We start from the raw sequence: 23,392 nt of genomic DNA on the forward strand, positions 1-23,392 counted from the left end.
TGAAATGTTTCAATAAGCTAGAATAGTTTAATAAAATGGAATAAATTCAATTCAAAAGAGTAAAATACATTTCATTCAATAGAATAGAAATAAATTTAATTCAAATTTGTAAATTTGAAAAATTAGTTTGTGCATCGTGTCTTACGATACACTAGGGCACAGTAACTGGGAGGAGGTGGGCACAGATCTACGAAACGGATTTTCTAAACTTCCGTTCCAAATTCCGTAAAAAGTGAGAGCTTCCCACCTTTTTCATTACAAATAATATAATTCTACAATAAAGTAGCCCCATTAGCATTAAGATTAAGAACAGATTCAATAAATTTGATCCAGTTCTATAAAATTATTCCCTTTTGAAAAACGTATTCAAATACTTTTCCCTGTGGCTATAGCAGATTCGCAATTTTTGAGACAATCGTATCGGCGAAAGTAGCATGAGCGGGCTAAAAGAAAAATCGGGATATTCGACGAGGCAGGGAGCGTGTGTGACCCCAGGAGGCTTCCCATCCAGGAAGCCGACCATGGTAGATCCCACGGGAAAAATCGGCTTGCGCAACCACTAGCCCGAAAGCCCGAGAGAAAATGAATTGTAAGGTCGTACGGCGCGTTCCGCTTGCGGGCAAACTTCGCGAAGACGTAACACGCCGCAACCGCGTAGAATAACGTCAGACGTAACGTAACGTAACGTAACGTAACGTAACGAACGTCCGCGGCCGGTGCGCCGTCGCGCTATACGGTAACACACAGCACACACATCGCGCAGGGCGAAACACAATCGTGTCAGGTGAGCCATGTTCCGTGGCGTGACCTTATACACTCCGCGGAGCGAACTCTCTTCCGCGAAGAAAGCTCCGTGTCCGAGCTGATCTCCTACACGTGGCCACGTACCGGGTGTCGCCAAACGATCGACTAGATCGAAAATCGCAAACGTTTCTGCCTGGCAATTTTTGTTCATCCGAATCTTTGCTCGCCTTTCTTAAGACTCTAGTAGACTACTAGAGTCTACTCTATTAAATTCTAATAGACTCTACTAGATTCTGTTAGTAGAGTCTGTTAGATTCTGTAATTCTGTTTCTTAGTTGGCTCGAACAGACTCTACTACAACTCTATAAAACTACTAGGCTCTACTCAATTAAATCGGTCAATCAAATTGAAACGAAATTTAAATTGGAACTGAATCAAAACTAAATTCTAGTTAAACAGTAACCAAATTAAGACTACAGTAAAGCATTCTGTAAGTAAAAATTTAATTCTCACTAAGTTAACGTCAAACTTGCAATACAACTGAAATTAAATCACATCTGAACTGAAACTAAATGAATACTAAATTGCATGAAGATAAAATCGAACTAATAGAACAAACAGGCCCAAACCGATTTTGTAAGAACATTTTTTTTGATAATATCAATCCTTTCTGACGATATTTCGTCGTTTACACTTAAACGGGACACCCAGTATATTAGGTCATTAAGTACGATGTGCTTACCTTACTCTGTAATTTTACTACAAAATCAATGCGTTCTATAGTTAACGATCTAACGATATACAGGGTGCTCACGCAAAATCGTATACGTATACCATATGTAGCTGGGATTCTAGATATTGTTTCGTTGAAATTGATTGTGAGCGGAGGTTCGGCATAGATCCCATCGACTTACTCGCGGTATATATCGATTAACGATACTCTACATCGTCGGAGCCAATACTAAGACGCTGATAAGTTTCTCAGGAATCGTTATCTAGGATTAGTACTTGGAACATATCGCTGCTAATTTCATTTACTGTTCAGAATGGCTAAGGTGTGTGCCCGTACGAGTGCTTCCACCGAGAGACTCGATGTAATCAAAATTAAACTGGGACTAAAGGGAAACTTAACCTTAGTTGAGCTGAAACCGAGTCAAAATTAAATCGGAACAGAATTAATATTAATTCGAAACTGATCTTAAATCAAATTGAAATTCAGCGATAACTAAATTGAAACAGACTAAAGTTAAATTGAGACTGACCCAAAGTTATGTTGAAACTAAATTGGAATCATATTGTAACTAATCTAAAATGAGATTTATAATAATCCAAAACGGAATTGAAACTTAATTAAAACCAAAGTATAATTAAACGAATGCTAAATTAAAACTGAATCAGGCTAAAGTAAAATGAAATTGAAACTGACTGAAAACGAAATTGTAATAAAGCTGAATTGAAACTAAACAAATGTTAAATTAAAACTGAAGCAGAACTAAATTGAAATTAAAGTAAAATCAAATTGGAACTGAACTAATGCTAAATTGGTAGCGTATCAAAACTAAATTGTAATTAGACTAAAATTAGATTGAAACCAAATTAAATCTAAATGGGAACTGAATCAAAATTAAATTGAAATTAAACGAGAACAAAATTGAAACTAAAATAAAACTTGAATTCTCATTAAGCTATCAAAAAATTGCAATTAAATTGAACCCAAATCGCATCTAGACCGAAATTAAATGATAAACTAAACCATGTGAAGGTGAAATCAAACCGTACTGTACCCACCTTGTAGAAGCTCGATTATTCTAACCATCGACGGCTGATTTCGCTATTAGAAACTCACATTCCCAACGTAGATAGTCTCGTTTGCAGTGATTCATACTCAACATAATTTACAGATACAATCAGTGATGATTGACCTTAGCACAGTGTATCCAAGTAATTGTTTCACCATACGAGCATTCATATTCTACCGATTATCTCGGATAACCGATAAGATCTTCGCGGAGCATCTAATCGCGTTAGAACTATAATTGTTTACGTTTCCCGTTAATGATATTTTGCGTGCTCCGCGCGTCGGTTGTCCCACTTCGAAAGCAACGTCTTGATCTTTCCCGGAGTCCCGGAGTCCAGTTCTCCAGCTACAGTCTGACGGTCAATTACGCTAGCCGAAGATCCGCAGCATCTGATTCCGCGGATCGTTAAAGTCTTCCGTGAACCCTCTCGGTCGAGCGATCGCATGAATGATCGTTCCTAGGCGATTCAGGCGAAGCCTAGGCCGCAATTAACTCGCCCGGAGAAGAAAGAACCGAGACACCGGTCTTTCCTTATAGCGTGCCGTAGGAATGTTCGGCTCTGGGAAGATCAATCGAATAGTTCCCCTTTTTACCGGCTCCGTTCGCGTTATTAGTCCCCGGCCAATGGCTGTTGCCGCCGCCGCCACTGCTGCTGCTGCTGTTGCTGCTCTCTCCGCGTCGAACAACGAGTTCTATAATCAATTTGAATTCCAAAAGCTCTACGTGGAAAGATGGGAACAGGTGGGAGCCGACGGTGTTACTTTCGAGGATTAATAGTCGCCTCGTAGAGTCGATTAAGATGACAAATTTTTACCGTGAGTCGACAATGAGCCAATCGACGGTCGCGTCACACTTATTTTTTTTCTTTTCGACGACGAAGATCTGGGATGGCACGGCCGTTAAAAAACAGCCGTGCTTCGGATGACGAGAGGCCACATTCTCCTTCCTGCACGTAATCCCCTCGACGGCTCGTGACACGAATGAATATGAGATCATTTCGCACCGGCGAATGAATCAATTCTCGCCTCGAATAGCGTTTAGTGGGCCGGAACACCGATTAGGTCAACAGTTACTCTATGGAATGATTTAAACGCCACGAGCGTTCCGATTAATTTCAACGCTGTTGCTACCAACCTGGCATATTCTCTAGGTCAATTCGTACGGCTGGTTAACTGTACCCGGCGACGGTCACCCTTTGACCGATACATTCGACAGCTGAAACAATCACGTACAAGAATATTTTCATCACTAACGAACATTATCTATTCTGTGTGTCAATGTAATCTCGAGAACTCGAATGTCGGTCAGCGGTGATCGACGCATTCCATTGCTATAAACAACATTTCCTACGAAATCTTAGACACAAGGGGATAAAATAGTTTTATCTAACAAACTAACTGGAAATTTTGTCGATCTTTTACTGGCACCAGAACCTTTTACTAACACTTCCGATCACAATTTACTGATCACTGGATATAAGAATCAATGTATTAGGTCTACCAGAAAGTTCTGTCCGTTTGTTACGTGAAAGAAAATCATACATTTTCCATACAGTTAACGATATTTATTGTACAATATCATTTATATGATCTAATATATATTGTAGATCGAATATGAGCCGCCCAGTGCACACATCGATTAACTCCACTTTTTGAAAAATCTGAAATTTAAGTGTCAAAGCACTTGGTATAGTCATAACTTTTTATATTTATAATAACTTTCCTGAATAATAAAGATTAACACCATTAAACGGCAAAATTTTCTTTTTTCTTTTTTTCTTTTTAGCTATTCTTTCTTGTTAATTTTATACATTAAATAATATTAATTTTATACATTAAATTATACGTTAAATGAAAGCTATATCTGTGTTTATTCATTCTACATTATATGTGTGAATCTATGTTATAACAGGAATTTTAAAAATCAATGTACATCATTTCATCGCGTTTCTCGACTTTTTGTTTTATGGAGTTAGTCGATGTGTGCACTGAACGGCTCATATAATGATCTAACCTGGGGAACTCTGGCGCGGTATCGTCCACGAAAACTCGAAACCGTAGTCACTGGTGGCAAACTTCTCGCCAATGTTATAAAATGAATCGCGGTTAATCAATCTTGAAAAACGAGCCGGCAGTCGTCGGGTTCGCTAACACCAATACGTCTTGCTTCGCTAGCGCCGTCGTAGTTGCATTTCTGGTATTTTAGCGAGCCCCGGCTGCGGGGTTTGCCAGCGCAACCAGATTCCGTGGCACCGACGCCGTCGAAAGGTCCACGATCCCGAAAATGTAACTTAATCGGTCGACGAACCCGGCCGGAGAAGTTCGTACACGGCGAAAGAAGCTGTGATTCATTCTCCGACGGACCGGGGAAAGAAAACACGATACTGTTACCTGTGCCGCGATCTCTCCGCCGTGTGCGTGAGCACACGCATCTGCATACAACCGGTGGCGGAAGCATTCGCGAACGAGCCCCGAGATCGGAGATTGCATTCCTGACAAGGGCGTTCGCAGGTTACGATCCCCGGTCTCTCTCCCTCTCTCTCCCTCTCTCTCTCTCGCTCACTCTCGCTCGCTCCTTCTCGTCGTCCCTTGAGCCAAGAGTTCTCGTACGCTCCCTGCGAAGCGTACAGCTTTGGACGCTCCGGCGGACATGTTTCCCAGAAAGAGATTCCTGTAGATCGATCCAGAGATTCGCGTACTATCCGGTCCAATCCCGAATACCTACTTCTTCAATTTCGTTTTAAATGCTAATTGACCGTCGTAAAATATTTGTTTACCGGCGAGCTGCTGTTACTTATGCAAATGCTTCGGTCACGATTCCACGGGCATCGGAAGTCGCTGGCGAAACTGTGTTAACTGCGGACGAAAAAAAGAGATTTCTTGACGCGATTTCTTCCGATCTCGGGCTCTCCTAGCTCGCCCCGTTAACCCCTTGCACTCTAATAACGGAGTCAGACTCGTGGCGAACATTTTATACGCGATAATATTTAATAAGTATGGCTGTCGATCGTTTCTATTAAATCGAAACAAAATTTGAATCCTCTGTCATCAGAATTGAAAAATGTAGGTAAACGAGGACAATTAGGGAGGAAACATCCTCTGATTACATCAATGTGCCAAGTGGCGATCAATTTCGTCAACGTTTTATGTTATAATAAAATAGTTATAATAAAAATCAAATATCTCTCGTTTGAACGCTTCGCACGAGTCTCGTCTCTCGAGTTCCACCGACGATATTCCCGTTGACACGGCGACCATAAATTTTCATGATCCCCGGCAGAGAAGACCGACGATTATCCTTTCGTTTCGTCCGCGACGGAAATTGTGTGCCGCGCGTATTACCATTGTTAACTTGTCCAGGAGCACGCTATTTTTTCCCTCCGCGTCGTTAATCGGCGAGGTTGGACGTTTCGCGACGGTTGCGCAACGTTATTAATTACGCGTGCCCGCTAAACGCTTCCTCTTTTTTCCCCAGTCAATGTGTTCGCGAAACTCGGGGCGAAACGATGCACGCGCTCCGGATCCGTCTGGATAGAAATTGCTAATTAAAACGGCTCTCTCGCAAGCGTACGCTCGAACGGGACAGATTTTCCTGTTTCGAAACCGAAAGATCCCACGGCGGCGTGACTCATCGGGGGAATTCATGAGGATGAACTTTCGAAATAGAAATTTCTGCTCCGCTGTGTCATCCCGGGTATTTCTCTCGTTCCTGCGATTGGAAATCGAACGTCGGGGATTACCGGGAAGAGTGATCGACGACGGATTGAAATGATTCAGCCTGAACAGGAATTCGGAAGATAGATCGTTAAGAATCTCGAGGGAATTCTATGGCTAATAGGGAAAACCACGGCAGTCGCAATTTCGGAAAATTCAAGGGACGACGTTGCTGTAGCAATCTAAAATATAAAGTCATATTTCAGTTTCTGATTTTTCTGGTTCGGTTTCTACTTTCGGCTTTTAAGCTTTTCTTCGAGAATTCCTGATGTTGTACAAATATCTCCGCGAGAGATTTTTAGATAATTGGTTTTATTCGAGCATACATTACAATAGACTACAAATAAATCTAACGTTATGAAGTAATATACTATATAAGTCCTGTTTAGAGTTCAATAGTTCTAGCGTTAACTTCCATGCACTATCATTTCGACTTTTGTTTCTTGCATTTCTTTATCTAGTTTCGTTGCCAGATTTTGATATAATACAAGAATCGAATTTTCTTTTGACTTAAAAGAAACGAATAACACTCATTTTTATACTATTGTGTGTGATATGTTCACCACGAGTCTGTCTCGTTGTTATAAATGATTTAGTAACAATACTATTAGTGATAAGTGAAATACTGTTTCGAAATACTGTGTTAGAGATCTATATTATAAATGTTTTACCAATTTTTAAGAGATAGATTTCTCGTAAATAAAAGAGAAATTGAACTTCAACAAGAACCCAAAAATTTGTTATATCCACGTGAGATCACCTCGGAAATCACGTAGTGAAATTGAGAAATATTTTTATTTGTAAGAATGGCGACAATCAAGCTACCTAATTCAAAACTGGGAGATCTCCCCAAAATTAATTTAAAGCATTAATTGCATTGCAGCATACACGATTTAGGTATTTATTAGAAAAAAGCTTAATGAAAGCGAATTCTATAGGCTGAAACAGATTATGCAATTGGAAAAATTACTGATTCTCCTTAATACTTGATATTTATACATTACTACTTAATACTTCATACTGTACATTACTACTTAATACTTCATACTATACATTACTACTTAATATTTCATACTACTCATTACTACGTAATAGTTAATGCTATACATTATTACTTAGTACTTAATACTATTGATTATTACTTAATTCTTAATACTATACATTAGTACTTAATACTTCATACTATACGTTATACAGTAATATACATTACTACTTAATACTTTATATGTTAGAAATATTGTGCCAATTATTCGAGACGACTGCTCTTTTTCAAGGTTCTGGGGTAAGTGCCGTGCGGTCCAACACCGTCCTCTTACCAAAAAGCAATTGTGCTTTCCCCACTCCGTGGCCAGATCCTCCAAGAACAGAGTTTCATTCTTTGGCAATGCAACGACGGTTGCTTGCCTTCTCTAAACACATTTTCCATAAACAGTCAATGGCTCAACACTCGATAGCTGGGAGACCCACTGCGGTCATCAGCCGTCGCGTCGCATATCGCCAGGACTGTTTAGTCTCGCTTACCCTCCGGGCCACGTGCATCCTTGAACCCTGCCATAAATCCATCGGCGACCGACCATCGTTCGGTCGTCTTTATCCCGAATTCTCTTTAAAAAATACGTTGCGCTAACATATACTATACATTACTACGTAATACTTAATGCTATGCATTATTACATAGTACTTAATACTATTCATTATTACTTAATTCTTAATACTATACATTAGTACTTGATGATCAATACTATACATTACTATTTAATACCTAACACTATACATTACTACTTAGTACCCTAAGCGATGATGTTTTGAAAATGAGAGCACGCGACTGGCCTTCTTCCTTGCAGCCGCATAATTATTGGCGAAAAGGATCGGGAAGCGCAAAATTGAAAGATTGAACAAAATTGTAGGAGGAGACGATCGAAGAATCTAGATCCTATTCGAATTTGAATGCAAAGACGCGTTAGAAATCGGTGGATCGGCCGACGCGCGTCGGGAGGAATAAATTATCGTCGCCTGTAACCCTGAATCGCGCGTAAATAATACGATAGATCAATTTGCGTCACCCGGCCGGCAATTACCGTCGTTTAAGGATGCAGCGTACACGGAACAGGTGATGACACCAGACTGTGGCGACCTTCTAGTCGCTACTACGCTCCTAGTTGACGCCTTTTCTTGAATCCCAGGCATTCCGTCTCCATGTAGTATAGCGGGGCGAGATCACTATGCCGATCTGTCTGCGCCAGCACAATTGGATGGTCATTATTCCGTGGCGAGCCAATGGCATCAAATTTGTTCCTTTGTGATTCTAATAACACAAGTGATTTCAATGATCTCGACGATTTCAGCAAACTCGGCGATCTCAGTTATTTCGTAAATTTTGATAGTCCCAATGATATTGATCATTTTAATGGCGATTTATCAATAATTTGGACGAACTCGATATCTTTTATGATCACAATTAGTTTGATAACCTCGATGATACTTTTTTTTTTATATTATTTATCTTAATGATTTTCTGTTTTTGTGGCGATTTAGATGGTAACGACGATTTCAATGATCTCGTCAATTTCAAGGATTTTAACTCTTTCAATGAGTTTAAAGACCGTTGATTTTCATGCTCTCTATAATTTCGATTATCTGAATGATTTCGATAATCTTAATAAAGTCAATAGTTTGTTCAGTTTTTATGACTGAAATTTAGTTCTCGCGACTTCTATGATTTTCACGTATTCAATCGTATCAATAATTTTAATAATTTAATTTATCTTAGTAATTCAAACGATCTTAATATCGTCAACAATCTCAACAACTTCGATAATCGTGACAATATCAATAATCTAAATAATTTGAGTGCTTCGGTAGTACCATAAATAAGACGAACATTGTCACATTCGTGCTCCAATTGTAATTTAAACAATTGCAATTGTTGGGAACGCGATACCGTAAATAACTGTACTGCAAATCTCGATGCTAAATAAAAAGCGTCTACGTCAATTGTGGAATGCCGGAGATAGGAAATAATAGAACAATGACTATTTCCGAATGTTCTTACCAATGATTCAGCTACACACGTTCATCCTTTAAAATTGTCCGCGTTGTTCACTAATAGCGTAGAGAAGAACATTTCGCCGTGGAACACAGCCAGTCAGCAGAAATAGCGCAGCAGGGAGGACGCTTCTGCACGGTAGTACCGATAATTTATGCGGACGTTCGGTTCCCCATCGGCAACAATAAGTATTCGTTTGGAACAATGGTAAATGGCATTCGCGGCGTCGACCTTCCGCGGCCTCCTCCCTGCATCGGCGCGCGTTGCGTCGTCGTCGCAGGCGCGTTGGATCGGCCGGGCGGAAGGAAAAAAAGAAGGCGGCGGCATTGCAAGGCTGCTGGCCTGGGTGTCGCAATCGTTGTGACGCAATCGGACCCCGAGCCTCCTCGCGACACTGAAACTCCACCTGCGCGCGTTCAGTGGGAGCCCAGACTTGGCTCCGGTTCGTTTCTCGTGTCTTCCTCTCCGCGGCCGCATCGCTATGCGCGAGATCGCGATTCCCGGTTCAACCGCCTTCGCGTCGTCTGCCGAAAACACCGGTGTCCGAATCAGTTCTCTTCTACCGTATCAGACAGTTTTCTCGAATCGATCTTAACTCCTTACGCTACGACTTGATTTACGCACTTATTTGTCCTTCATATTTTCCTTAATAGGACCAGATCATTCTTGTTTCTTGTATCGTCTTTATGTCTTTATCTACTTCCGTTTCTGGACTTTGACAATGGAAACATTTCGTTTCGATTTAGAAGGAATTAATAAAATTCATATTTAGTAGATCTTACATGGAGTCTTTATCACGAGTCCGACTAGTCATTATAGTGCGTGGGGTTAAGGACGTGCTACAAATTTGCGCACGTGTTTACATGCGATTTTCGTAGATTCTGCGAATTTTTGCGACGAACAATATTGAAAATGGTACAGTGAGGTTCGTGCGGTGAATTTTTGTGATTGTTTCATTTCCTCTGTTTCACAGGGAAAATAAATGTTATTCTGGGTAATTGTGCAATTTGAGAATATATAGTCAACAAGACGTACACTGTATACAGTGTATTATATTACTGCAATTAATATACTGTATATTGTATTATATTTGATTTTGATGAAATTTAAATAGGTTGATATCGGACAGGTAGCTTAAATTTTGTGATTCGATTTCGATGTTTCTGGCGGATTCGCGGGAACTCTTATGGGATTAACAGCAGCAGAGGTGCGGGATTGCCTGAGCATGGAGAGCTCGTCGGGAGCCGCGGGCACACATAGGCGTTCACCGCACGCAAGGTACGCGCGGCAATCATTGTTATAAGGGTTATTATAGATGGCTCTATCATAGAGAAGGGCACGGGCCGCCGAGAACAATGGTTTTCAAACTTTCTCTTTTGTTCGCGACGACAATCGACCGGATATCGGACGCATACTGATGCACGCGATTAAATAGGGGATCAGGAAGCGAGGAGTTGCGCTTTCGAAAAATTTACATTTTTACCAGCGTCGTTATGGTTCAACTAGCATAATGTTGATTCGAGAATCGAGTTTTAAACTTGCGCGTACACGCACTAAATACACGAAAGTGTACGAACGCTTACGCTTCGGAACATTCAACTACTGAAATATATGTATATGTTAAGCTGAAGCATTTGAAATCATATTACACGCATAACAGGGGATCAACCTTAAGATTACATAAGTGAAAGCAGAAAGTAATTCAACAATCTATACCGTTTTTATAGTACATTTATCGTAAATGCGTACCAGAAGTGGTTCACGAAAGTATTTGAACGGGACATTGAATAGTTATTTAAATTGAACGATTAAAGGTTTTAATACGAAGTTGATCTACCATTTGCTTTTATAAAAACTCTAAGTCTGAGAAAGAACTAAGTCTAAGAAATGCGTTTCTCCTATTAACTTTTTGCACTTTAATTGTCTTAGCAGCATTGATTAGCAATGATTGAACGACAATAACGTTCCTAGTGGGACGAAATAAGTTTTGTTTCTTGCATTGTCTTCATTTATTTTCATTCCTAGATTTAGATAATGAAGGAACCAAATTCTATTTCGATTCAAAAGGAATAGACCGACATTTTTATTTAAAAGTTTGCATGATATGATGATTTAATATTCAATAACATGATGACGCCGATAACTTAAACGGCATTGAAAATTTCACCCCTTTTAATTACCTCAGTAGTTAATGATGCTCTCTATGATTGTGACAATTTCGATGATTTCTACGATTTTGATGACTGACTTCTATGATCTTGATGACTTCTATGATCTTGATGACTTCTATGATCTTGAACATTTTTAAGATCTTAAAGATTTCTAAGATCTCTAAGATCTTGAAGATTTTTATGATCTTGATGATATCTACAATCTCAATGATTTCCATAATCTCAAGAAGATTTCAATGACCTCAATATCAATAATCTTAAGAATTAAAATATAGTACATTAATATCACGAGATTCATTTAATTGTTTCACAGTTTCAAAGTCTCTCATTTTTTTTCTGAAAAATGCGTAAAATCCGTAGTCTATTTATTATTTATAGAGAGTTTCCTTAGTGGTATTGCAGTGCGATCGTGTGTCAATTGAAAAGTGTATAACCAGCTGCTAAACGGGCACCTGAAAGCCTCTAACCGAGTCAGGTAATTGCGGTGTCGTGTTTCCTGCTCGATACCGGATTTATCCGCGACATGCAAATTCTTGGAAGTCCTACTGCCCACTGCGTAGATGCGATCTTGATGATTTCCTTTGCTGCAGCCGTTTTCATCGATAATGTATTCTTAAATTCGTAACGCCTACGCAGCAGCGATCAATCTTCCCTCCTTACGCAGCGTGGAAAATAATCGACCAGTTGATTACTTCAACGCGACAAATATTTTCGACAATGCACTGTATTGAAATTGTTAATCGAAATTAAATATTACCAAATGAACTAGATAATCGAATTCAGCCTAATTTCATTCATAAAATTTAGTTCAACATTATTACAATTTAACCCTTTGCACTCGAGTGGGTGACTGTATGACACCATTAAAAATTGAATCACATTCCAAAATAATTTTTACATTATCATGTTTGTTTATCTTTAAAAAGATCTATTGACTGTGTATTTTGCTGTATGAGTCACAAAATTCAATTTCACGTGCATAAAACACGAATAAATTATGTAAAATGTGAATACTGCAGGTCGGAGAAACTGTATTTGATTTAAACTGGCTTCGAGTGCAAAGGGTTAACATTATTTTATATACTTATTTACAGAATAAATATGTAACTAATCTGCAATAGATATTTGAAAATTCCATTCAATTCTAAAACTTAATTGGAATTTTATTGTAAACGAATAATGTTACCAGCTGGAAGTTGAATCGAGTTTGCAAAATGTCACTGGAACATGGAAAAGCGAGTACGATCTTTAAAAGCATTAATTTACAGTGCAGAAGGTGTACAGTTCAATATTGTTTTGTATGGTAGTAACTTGTTTTCGATTTTCGAATGAGTCACATGTTAAGTCATCGACGAGCGTGAACTTCTAATCCCGGCGATTCTAATTGGTATTGCGGTAACGAGACTCAGGTATTCGAAGCGATATGCAACACACGGTGACGCAACACCAACTTCTCACCCCAAGTGTCACAGTTGACAGAGTGAAAGATTCCTTCGATGCTTCCGCGTTCGTAATTTCCCTGCCTATCTCTGCGACGAGGAAAGTTGTTTTCGATCGTTCTCTTTCACCCTTTCACCAGCGCGATTGCACCAGGAATCACTCGCTCGCACGAATTCTAATCGGCTCGTCTGCAACGATAACGACCGCGACGCAACAAGTGCATCGCTGCACTTCTAACGCGTCCCGATACGTTTCAACAAAGATCATACATATGGCAAACAGGGCAAGAATATTTTTTGTTGAAAATTTTGTAGCGGTAGCAACGAGGTTCACGATTTTAGTAGTATCAACCTTTTGCACTCGGCACCATCGTGGATGTTACCTACCAGCGCTGATAAACATTTATATTATTGTATAGTATACGATATACGTATGTATATATGTATATATAATATTGTTATAATAATATTCGATTTATATGAATTTGTAGACATCGAGAAATAGTTGCAAATCGCTAATAAACTTTAATGTTTAGTCGTAAACTAGAATTACGATGTCCCCTGAGAGGGGACAACCGAGTGCAAACGGTTCAAATTAGGGTTGTTGATTAACCCTTTGCACTCGAAGCCATTTAACTGTAATTCTATAAATAATTCTTCTGGCTGTTAGTGCTACCATTTTACGTGACGAAGTGCATTTTTATGCATATGAACTTGATTCTTCTGGCTCAGTCCAACAGTTTCACTTTTAACAATTTTTAAATATGATCTTCGTTAGTGTAAACATTATATTGGAACGCGATGGAACAATTTTAGTAGTGTCTCAGAGTGACTACTCGAGTGCGATGGGTTTATGAATTTGATTATGTTTATGATGTAACAATTTCGACGATGTTCATGGTCTTGATATATGTATATCCTTCCGCGTGAGAAAAATTCGTCGTTTCGCGAACAATCACCAATAGCCAAATGACGAAAATTCGTTATTTGTATGTTACAGAAAATAACTGACTCTTGTTTTTTTAATTCTAAATAAATGAAATTCTAATTTTTATCAAACGGAGATAATCTTAACCAAAGATGGTGAAAAAATATATATTACGGTATAATTATAACCATCACTGAAAAGTATATGATTTTTAACATTACGTTGTTTCTGTATATCCATAGTTTTAGATAATCATATCATTTCTGCAGATAGTGTGCAGAAATTTTGTGCGCGACGGGGCAAAAAATTACCGGACGAATATGTGTTGATAATTTCGACGTTGTTAACGATCTCGATTATATCCGAAATCTTGACAATGACGATAACGTTCCTGATCTTGCCAATTTCAATGAGCTTACTGAACATGAGGAACACGATAATCTCAATAATTCTCTCTCCCGCCTAATTGGTTCATACGATTCCAACCTCAAGTTTAAATACCGATAATTTCAATGACCCTGATGCTCCAAACGTCATCCAACTTTCATAAATCCGTACAAAATTAAAATAAAACAAACACGTACAAAATTAATTGTAATTCGATATGAAAGTTAATTACGTCCCGTTTTAACCTCTTCGGGGATACTGTCGCCCACGTGTACGTATAGTTTTCTTAAAATTATGATTATTCGAAGGGTAAAGAAAATAATAATAAGTGGAAAAGCTATTTCCTACAGAATTCCTCGACAATACCAAAAAAACCTCAACGAACGAAATGAGATGGATGATAAATAAATAAAGAAACGACCGAACAGATTGTTCCCGACTATGAAAATTTCATCCTTGAACATGTTAAAAATCGCAATCGTTCGAATTGAAACGCGAAGCCGGTTTCTGTCCCCTGCCCCCCCCCCCCCCCCCTCCGTGTACGGTCTTTCCTTTTTTGTTTTTGATAGGCTCGTTAATCCGAGTTTAATCGACGAACAGTTCGTTGATCTTTATTGCCATACCGGGAGCTTGTAAACCGGCTGTCATTCCCCCGAACACGCATTCGATAAGATATAAAAGCGGTCGTTCGTGATAATACGGCCTTGCAAATGACGCGGTAATTGTTCCTTCACGCCGTACTCACGACCACCTTATTTTTCTGTTGCAGGTAAGCTGAAAAACACGGGGAACCCGCCGCCATTGTGGGAACACGACCGGCAGAAGAATCGCGTCTGTCCGCGAGACGCGCGTCCGAGACCGCGCTTCTTTGTTTCAACGTTAACATCTCGCTCGACTATAATTAGCGATTGCACCGATCTAATCGCCGTTTGAATCTCGAGACCCGTTTCTTAGCAATTACTTCGAGACAAACAGCCCGATTGCATATTAGGCGAAACCACCTTATAAATTTCGTAGACCCTGAAATCTAGCGAGAATCGATCGCTTATCTTGTAAACACGTGGCCGTTTTTCAACGGCGAAGTTGTAATTCGTTTCGCACGTCGTATCGACACGGAAAATGAGCGAGAATTATGTAAAACAACCCCGACACACGCGTTATCTCCGCTATACAAGCCATAGATTATATTACCGTGTCCTCTATTAGCCGGCGACCTCGCTCGAGGAGCGCTCCGTGAGAACTGAATCAAATTTTCAGACCGGAAAGTTCGGCGAAAAAAGGCGGCCGATTTTTTCGCCGCTTCGTTTGTTCGTCGCCGAAAGGGAAACGCTGTGTCGATACGGTGTCGCGCGACTCGTTGACAGAGTTATGTAAACGGTCTCGGAATGCAACGACGGGTCTTTGGGATCGGTATTGATCGGAGAACCGTGAAAATCCGCCGACGTGCCCGCGATTCCGGTATTTCGCCGAGCGCCAGGCGGTTTCCGGATTTTGCGGGACTTCTTGCGTGCCACGGTCTCGTTATGCAACCGCTCCCGGGACCGGGAACGAAAGTCGTGGGAGTGAAGCGGCGCGATACAGATTAGCATTGCGGCGAGCCGGCCTCGAGTCCACTTTCTCGCGGTCGAGAGGAAAACGACGCTCGAAAGGAAGATCGAGACCATTAATTAATATGAGGAACACCCATGCGAGCCAGACGGACTCGCTTCTCCGCTCGCTTTTTAATCGAGGGGTCGCTGGACACTCCTGCCACCTGCTGCCAGCGATAGCCGATCTAACATGTTTCACTTAACTGGGCATCTGTAAGAATTTCTTCTGGAGAAATTAATGGGTCGTTTGTTTTAAGAAACATTTCAGTGAAAAGTGGGCGTGTCGTACGATTTGTAGCAATTTTTGTGTCGTGAAATGTTCAAGTAGAAGATTCTTTGAAATTTTATGAGTCACAGCGATTTGGTCTTGTCTAGTTGGCAGTGTGACAGAAATGCGATCTTTAGGAATTTATTTTTGAAAAATTAGCGGTCCTTTTTCTTTTAAGGAGTATATTAGTGAAAAATACACACATTGTAGAACTCTTAATCAGTTTAGTGTCGTGAAAACTTTAAATGGAAGATTGTCTGAAATTTTTATGTAGCAATAATTTGGTCACGACTAAGTATCAATCTGAGGAAACGGTGATATCTAGGAATTTTTTTCTGGAGAAACTAGTGAATCGTTTCTTTTATTAAGTATTTTATAATAAAGTACAGATTCTATAGATCTTGTACCATTTTATGGGTTAGGTCTGAATAATGCATAAGATTCTTTGTAATTTTATATACAACAGTGGTTTAGTCATGACTAGCTAGCAATCTGTGGAACAGCGATCTCTAGAAATTTGTTCTGAACAAATCGGAGGATCTTCTTCTATTAAGGAATATTTTATTGAAAAATACACACATTGTACAACTCGTAGCGATTTTCAGTTTGTGGAAACTTCAAATAAAAGATTGTCTGAGATTTTATAAGCTGCAGTGGTATGGTCACTACTTAGCAATCTGATAAAACGATGATATTTAGACATTTTTTCTCAACAAACTAATGCATCACTTCTTTCATCGGTTATGTTATTACAAAGTACATATGCTGTGAAGCTTCTAGTATTTTTGATTCAGATCTGTGCTATAAGATTCTTTATGAGATTTGATGTGTAACAATGATTTGGCCATGTCAAGTTGGAAATCTGACAAACCAGTGGTGCTCAAGAATTTTCTCTGAAACAAATGATGATCTTTATTCTTCCAACAAGCGCCTCATTAGAAAGTACATAAATCGTGCAACCTGCAATCATTTTTTGCCTGTAAAATGAATTTTGTTCAGCATGTGGCGTTATACGCTACAGAGAGTTCTTCGCGTTGGAAAGAGGCTCCGATCGCGACATATTTGTTGACAACGAAAATCATTCTGGAGAACGTTGTCGGGGTCTTCGACGAAGATAAATGGTAACAGTCTGGCTGCAGACAGGTTCGAGCATTGAGGGATTACGATAGACGGATCGCAGACCGAACTTTCGAACCGCGGACCAACAGGATCGCGTTATTGAGGAGCCGAAACCATGAAGGACACCTGATGTCCCACTTTCTTGTCTGCCTCGGTACATTCACTCCAGCTATTAACCCTTAAGTACTGTATAGTCTGTCGAAATTTCACAACGACTGTCGAAGATATCGCGGACTGCGAGTATCCATTGCGTTACAACGGGCACGCACCTGACGCTTCGGTTTACAGCATTCGTAACTAGAAAAACAGGATCAAGAGTGACCATTGTTTCCATTAAGAAAACAACATCAACGTGATCAAGTGGACTGTTCATTTTGAAAGTGATGTAAGTCCATTCTTTTTAAAAAATGTGAGATCGCATAATTTGTAAAAAATTTTAGTCTAAACCTTTTATTCATAAACAAGTAACATCAACATTTCATATGTTAAGTTTAACAATATATAGATGCATTTAATATTCGGAGTGAAAAGTACTCCTCCTATTTTATTTCTCGTTATTATTCATAAAAATAATTGGATCAATATAAAGTATATGTAAAATGATATTTAATTTTTCATGATTGAAATTAAACGATTTTTACAATTGACTATTTATAAAATTAGTTTATAAGCCGTCAATATATATTATTTTAGTTAACCCCCTGCAGTACCTTTGTCTTCGCAGTAACAATGATACAATAATTTTCGATTGTAATAATTCTTTAGGGGAGAAATAAAATAACCGTTCACTTCAGTGTCTAAATATTAATAACAAAAGAACAGAATTTCATTTCGACTTAAAAAAACGAAACAATATTCATACTTAACAGGTTATTATTAGAAATCACCATCCCAAGTCAGGTTCAACAAAGTACGACAAGGGATTAAATTCGCCTAGAGGCAATTTATATAATCAAATTACACATTGCTAAATTTGTAGAAACATTACCAGACTTGGCACAATTAATTTATATATTTCGGTCCAAATATATCGTGTCACGAGATCAGAAACTGGATCTCACGATTCGAGTCAAATCAGTCATATCGAGGTCCTCATCTATCGGTTTCGTTTTCGTTGATTAAATTAGATCTCGCTCGATGCCACGACCGAATTGTTCTGGTTGATCTAAGGATTTGCTTTCCGGATTTGCGGAACGAAGAAACGCGGCCGATAAATACGTACGCCGGGGAACCGGTTCCGCGATTCGACGCGTCCCGACGTGAAAGTTAACAACACGGTCGTCGACTCGATTTATTATATTCGTTGAACTGCGCCCCCTGACCCGGGGAACAGGGCTCGCGACCGACGGCGGCGTTCGTTAATTGCACATTCTGTTAATCCGATTGGAAAGCGGTCCGGCGACTTTTTACCATTCCGGGGACCGCAATCGGATCCTCGATCGGAATGCCGCGAGTGCATGCAGATCATCGATGCGGATCCTTATCCGCGATGAAGTAATAAAGCGCGGCAAAGCACGCCCGAAGGTTTCGTGCATACGGTAATTGCGCTTTCCGATCGACCCGGGCAGATAGAAATATCCGCTTCTAAATTATCCTAGATCGCGGAACTGCCGATGAAGAGACGGGGATCGAATGCGAACCGCATAATAGCTTCGCTTATCGCATTCTATATCGAGCAACTTTCATTCAAATTCCACGGTGAATTAACTTCCGAAGTTAATTAACATGTCTATCGCCGAAGTAATTTCATTTATTCAGTATATTAACGCTGCCGGTCACCTGTAACCGGTGGTTCATAAAGGATGCAACAGCAGTTGCAGTTGGTTCATTATAGTATCTTTCTATGGAACATTGTTAATGTGCTTCTTAACACGTTGAGTGCGGCGCCGGTCCCTGGGGACCGGCAATCGATTTTTCGTTTAGGCGGCGTGGATTCTAGGGAGTGACTGCGAAATTCTCGTTTGATCGATATCTGTGCATGAGACCGGCATTGTCAAGGGTTAAATTATAAAACTTTTTCAAAAAATATAACACTGAATTCTCTCTGCTGCACTGAACCTTTATACTCCCGTGGCTTTTTCCGACTGATCGTCTCTTGATGTTCGATCTTTGGCCATTCTGGCATTCCCCGCCCCATTATCTTATGTTTATACATTGTATACATGGGCATTGAGTGCCCCATTCTCACAGCCAAACCTCAAACCAAGCAGTGAAATAAAGTAATCTTCTGTTTATACTTTTCGGTCTAGTGAAGTGTTGACCCTCCGCGTCACGCGACATAGTAAGGCGACACCGAGCCGAGCGCTGCCGGCTGAACGGAAAGTCTAGCGAAATCGGCGCCGCACTCAACGTGTTAATGAATGATCGTTCATTTAACCTCTTCGGGGATACTGCCACGTACGTGTACACTTGGTATTCTTAAAATTATGATTATTCTAAGGGTGAAGAAAATCAGAATCCGTTGAAAAACTATTCGCTACATAATTCCTTAGCAGTACCGGAAAAATCTCATCGAACGAAATGAAATGGATGATAAATAAACGGTTAAATATATTGCGTCCTGCTATAAAAATTTATCCCCGAAGAGGTTAATTACGAAAGTAATACATCTCTCAAAAAAATATTAATTTATTTGGCAGAAGAATGACCGACGCCTAACGACAGTCGTCGAACGACTTGTAGCGGCAAATGATTCTCCATTTCCAAATCACGTGAACGTTGACTGCGAAGTCGTTATCGATGCGATTGAGGAGAGAATCGAGGAGCAAAGCGATGATAGGATATTATACAATTTGGGAGAAAGTCCCGGTCGATTTATCGAGTCAAATGAAGTGTGAAACGGCGCGCCGACGCGAGCTTTCTAGTCTGTAATTTGGAGACACGGTAGGGGCGCGGCGAGTTTAACGAAGGATCGAAAATGATCGGCGGCGGAAATTGTCCCGGGGTTTGACTGCCTACGGAGCGGAAAGATTCGCGCGGAGGCCGACTTCGTTAACATTCCTGTTTTCCTGGCGAGCGGGGCCCGCGCGCGCGACACCGCGTCTCTCCAGAAATTCCAAGTTATCCGCTTTCCTCCGCGCGAGTCAGCCTACTAAATCCTGCTCCTCTAGTTAGCTTCCTCCGGCCGATCTGCCCATTCCGCGTCCCCGTGTCATTAGTTATCGAGCGGTCCGCCATGCCCATAAGCATGGCGGGTCCCGGCCGCAGAAGGGCGACGCTCGGCAAGGGATCGCAGAGATGGAATCTGGACGTATTTATGACGGTCTTCTGATTAATGCGTCGCCTCTCTCTCTCTCTCTCTCTCTCTCTCTCTCTCTCTCTCTCTCTGCCTTTGCCGCGATATTGCGCAGATTTATCCCCGCGCAGCCACTCGCTCCTGCGACTTGTTCAGACTTTTAGCTCGATTTTATTCAACGTGCTCGCCAAGAATTGGCTCGTCCATTTTGAAAGTCCATTTTCGGTTGTTTCGAGAAAATTAACCCTTTGCACTCGACATCGTAATTCCAGCATATCACCCGGCTGTCCCCTCTCAGGGAACATTAAAGTTTATTTGTGATTACGGGGAATTGAGTTATTTCAGCGCAACTTTTTGAGACATGCATGTTTTTCTGAAGTTTCCTTTCGAAATGGCACAAGAAGTCAAATCAAAATATAGTAAAATTACTAAGGATATATAGAGGAAATGCCAGCGTGTTTTGTGCGCGACAAGAGCAGGACGAGAACGTGAGAGGCGTGCTCGCGACGGTCCGAGCACTTGTCAACGCAACTTGAAGAGAGCGATAAGGGGAGTTTGTAGAAGGAATGGACGTTTCCGCCGCAAAATACCGCCGAGTAGTTGCTAGCCAGCGTCCAGAATCATGTCGAGTGCAAGGGGTTAAAGGTTAGCGTATAAGTTGGTAAAAAAAATATAAATTTACTGTGTCAAGATTTATTAATGTGTAATTTTGTTATATAAAATTTCTTCGAGGCGAATTTAAATATAATAACATATATTTATGGGCTGTAAATGGACTAGCACCATTTTTATAATTAGTCTATCATGAGAATCTTTGAATTTCAATTATGATGATATAAATTTCTTCGAGGTGAATTTAAATAAAATAACATATGTTTATGGACTGTAAATGGACTTGCATCGTTTTCATAATTAGTCAATGGGAAGAAGCATTTAATTTTAACTATGAAAAATTGAATGATAACGAGAATTATAATTAATTATATTTATATACTGTTAAAGTTAATATAGGATATGATTATTATTGATTTATGTTCTTTCCTGAATCGCATGGGATTTTAGGGATTCGTACACTGTAGCAAGATCTGCTTCGATCTTTTTTTTTGGATTTCTACAAGTCTTCTTGGTCTTTCTAGGAAGCTCTTAAGCCTTCGTAAATCTTCTTAACCCTTTTCGGACTTTCTTGAAACTTGATATACCTTTACAAGCTTAGCCCTCTGCTAAACCTTCACACATATTCTTAGATCTTCCGAGATACCTTTTTGGGTCTTCTTCGACTTTTTGGACTTCCTGAGATTCTTTTTGCCCTTTTTTATTCTCTCGAGCGACTTAGAGTCTTTTTGAATTTCATTGAATGTTCCTAAGCTCTGTTGGATGTCGCCACACATTTTTTGGTCTTTCTTAAACTTTTCAATCTTCTAGGATCTCTAGGAAGGATTCTAAGGATATAAGGATTCTAAAATCTTTTTGGATCCATGGAACACCTACCTGGATATTGTTAAGATACTATAATATTTGCATCTGGCAAAAACTTATTTGGGCCTCTTAAGGACTGTTTTGATTCCTAAGATTTTATTTGGATCTTCCGTGAAATTGTTTTCATCATTTAAGGATCTGCTTTAATTTCAGAAAGAACTGCTTGGATTTTTTAAGTATCTGTTCCTGATTTTTAAGAACTCGTTGGATCTTCAATGGAATTATCTCGATTTCTAATAGACTCTTTCGATTCCCGATGGAATCTTTCTATTTTGAATTTGTAATGGATTTTTCAGCTCTCCGATCGACTCTTTAGATTTCTAATTAACAATATGAATCTCTAATGGGCTTCGCGGAATTTTAACGAACTCTATCAGTCTTTAATGAACTCTTCGGTTTTATAATCGACCCTTTCGATTTCTAATGGGCCCGTTGTATTTTTAATTATATTTGGAATTCTTGAATTTATAATGAACTCTTTAGGTATTCAATATAATCTTTGAGTTTCTAATGATGTTTTTGGATCTTCAAAGGAATATTTGTTTCCATAATAAACTACTTTTATCTTTAATGACATTCTTGTATTTCTAATAGATATTTTGGTTACAGTATGGAATTTTTCGATTCCTCTTCGAATTTTTAACGGACTCTTTAAATTTTTAATAGACTCTTTGGATTTATAATAGGATTTTCGAAACTTCAATGCATCTTTTTTATATTCAATAGAATATATCTAATAAATATATATCTAATAAACTGTTTGGATGTTGATTTGAATGTTTAGATGTTTCTTGGAATCTTTGGATTTTTAATAGACTCTTTAAATTTTTGATAGCTTTTTTAGTTCTATAATGGGTTCCTTGAATCTTCAATAGATTTTTTAAAATATTTAATAGAATATTTATATTTCAAATGAACTACTTGGATGTTTAACGTAATCTTTCGATTTCTAATGTCTTCCTAATCGATACTTCATATCTCTCCGTACTTTTTCTACCTTGAACAAACTTCTTGCACCTGCAATGAACATTTTGGATAACCAATCCATTACTGCTACCTTTAAGAGATTCTATCGATAGCCCTACATCCGAATTAAATCCCTTAGACACTCCCGAAACCTCTTCAAATTCCTTGAATCTGTTCGAAGCTTCACCTTCAACCGAATAAAATAAAATATATGTTAGTGAAATTTCCAATTATAAATCATTTCAACGAAAATCTCACCTTCAGGACGATATTCTACACTTCGAAGAAGAATATCCTAGCCAAGAATATTCCTAGCTCGCATCCTATTCTCCCAGACGCCTCTAAATCTCTCCTGGTTGAGTTCACCCACCCTTAACTTCCAGGTCTGGCCCTTCTCTCGAGGGACCTGTTTAGCTCCCGCCCATTCTCGGCGGATCTCTCCCTGGCCTTCCCTAACTCCGTTTAACTCCCTGTCCGCGTCTATCAGTCAGTTTCCGATTCGTTTTACTCGT

At 39.6% G+C, this 23,392-nt stretch overlaps 1 protein-coding gene across 9 annotated transcripts in view; it reads left to right on the plus strand.

Annotated features, from left to right (window-relative positions):
- The window catches only part of LOC144473851 (uncharacterized), a 136,634-nt gene that overhangs the window by 59,835 nt on the left and 53,407 nt on the right, over positions 1–23,392 (plus strand). The window contains exons 1-3 of one of the 9 annotated variants that reach the window (XM_078188149.1): positions 9,730–9,841; positions 10,181–10,296; positions 10,417–10,580. The exons of 4 other annotated variants lie outside the window; for them this stretch is intronic. In XM_078188149.1, the coding sequence (XP_078044275.1) occupies positions 10,489–10,580 (92 nt within the window). In that variant the 5' untranslated portion in view covers positions 9,730–9,841; positions 10,181–10,296; positions 10,417–10,488. Of the gene's footprint in view, positions 1–9,729; positions 9,842–9,996; positions 10,297–10,416; positions 10,581–23,392 lie in introns of those variants that run through there. 4 more of the 9 variants (XM_078188148.1, XM_078188152.1, XM_078188153.1 and 1 more) reach the window with 4 other exon arrangements.

This window comes from Augochlora pura, chromosome 7 (genome assembly GCF_028453695.1).
Source record: "Augochlora pura isolate Apur16 chromosome 7, APUR_v2.2.1, whole genome shotgun sequence".
In the NCBI taxonomy this organism is placed as follows: domain Eukaryota; kingdom Metazoa; phylum Arthropoda; class Insecta; order Hymenoptera; family Halictidae; genus Augochlora; species Augochlora pura.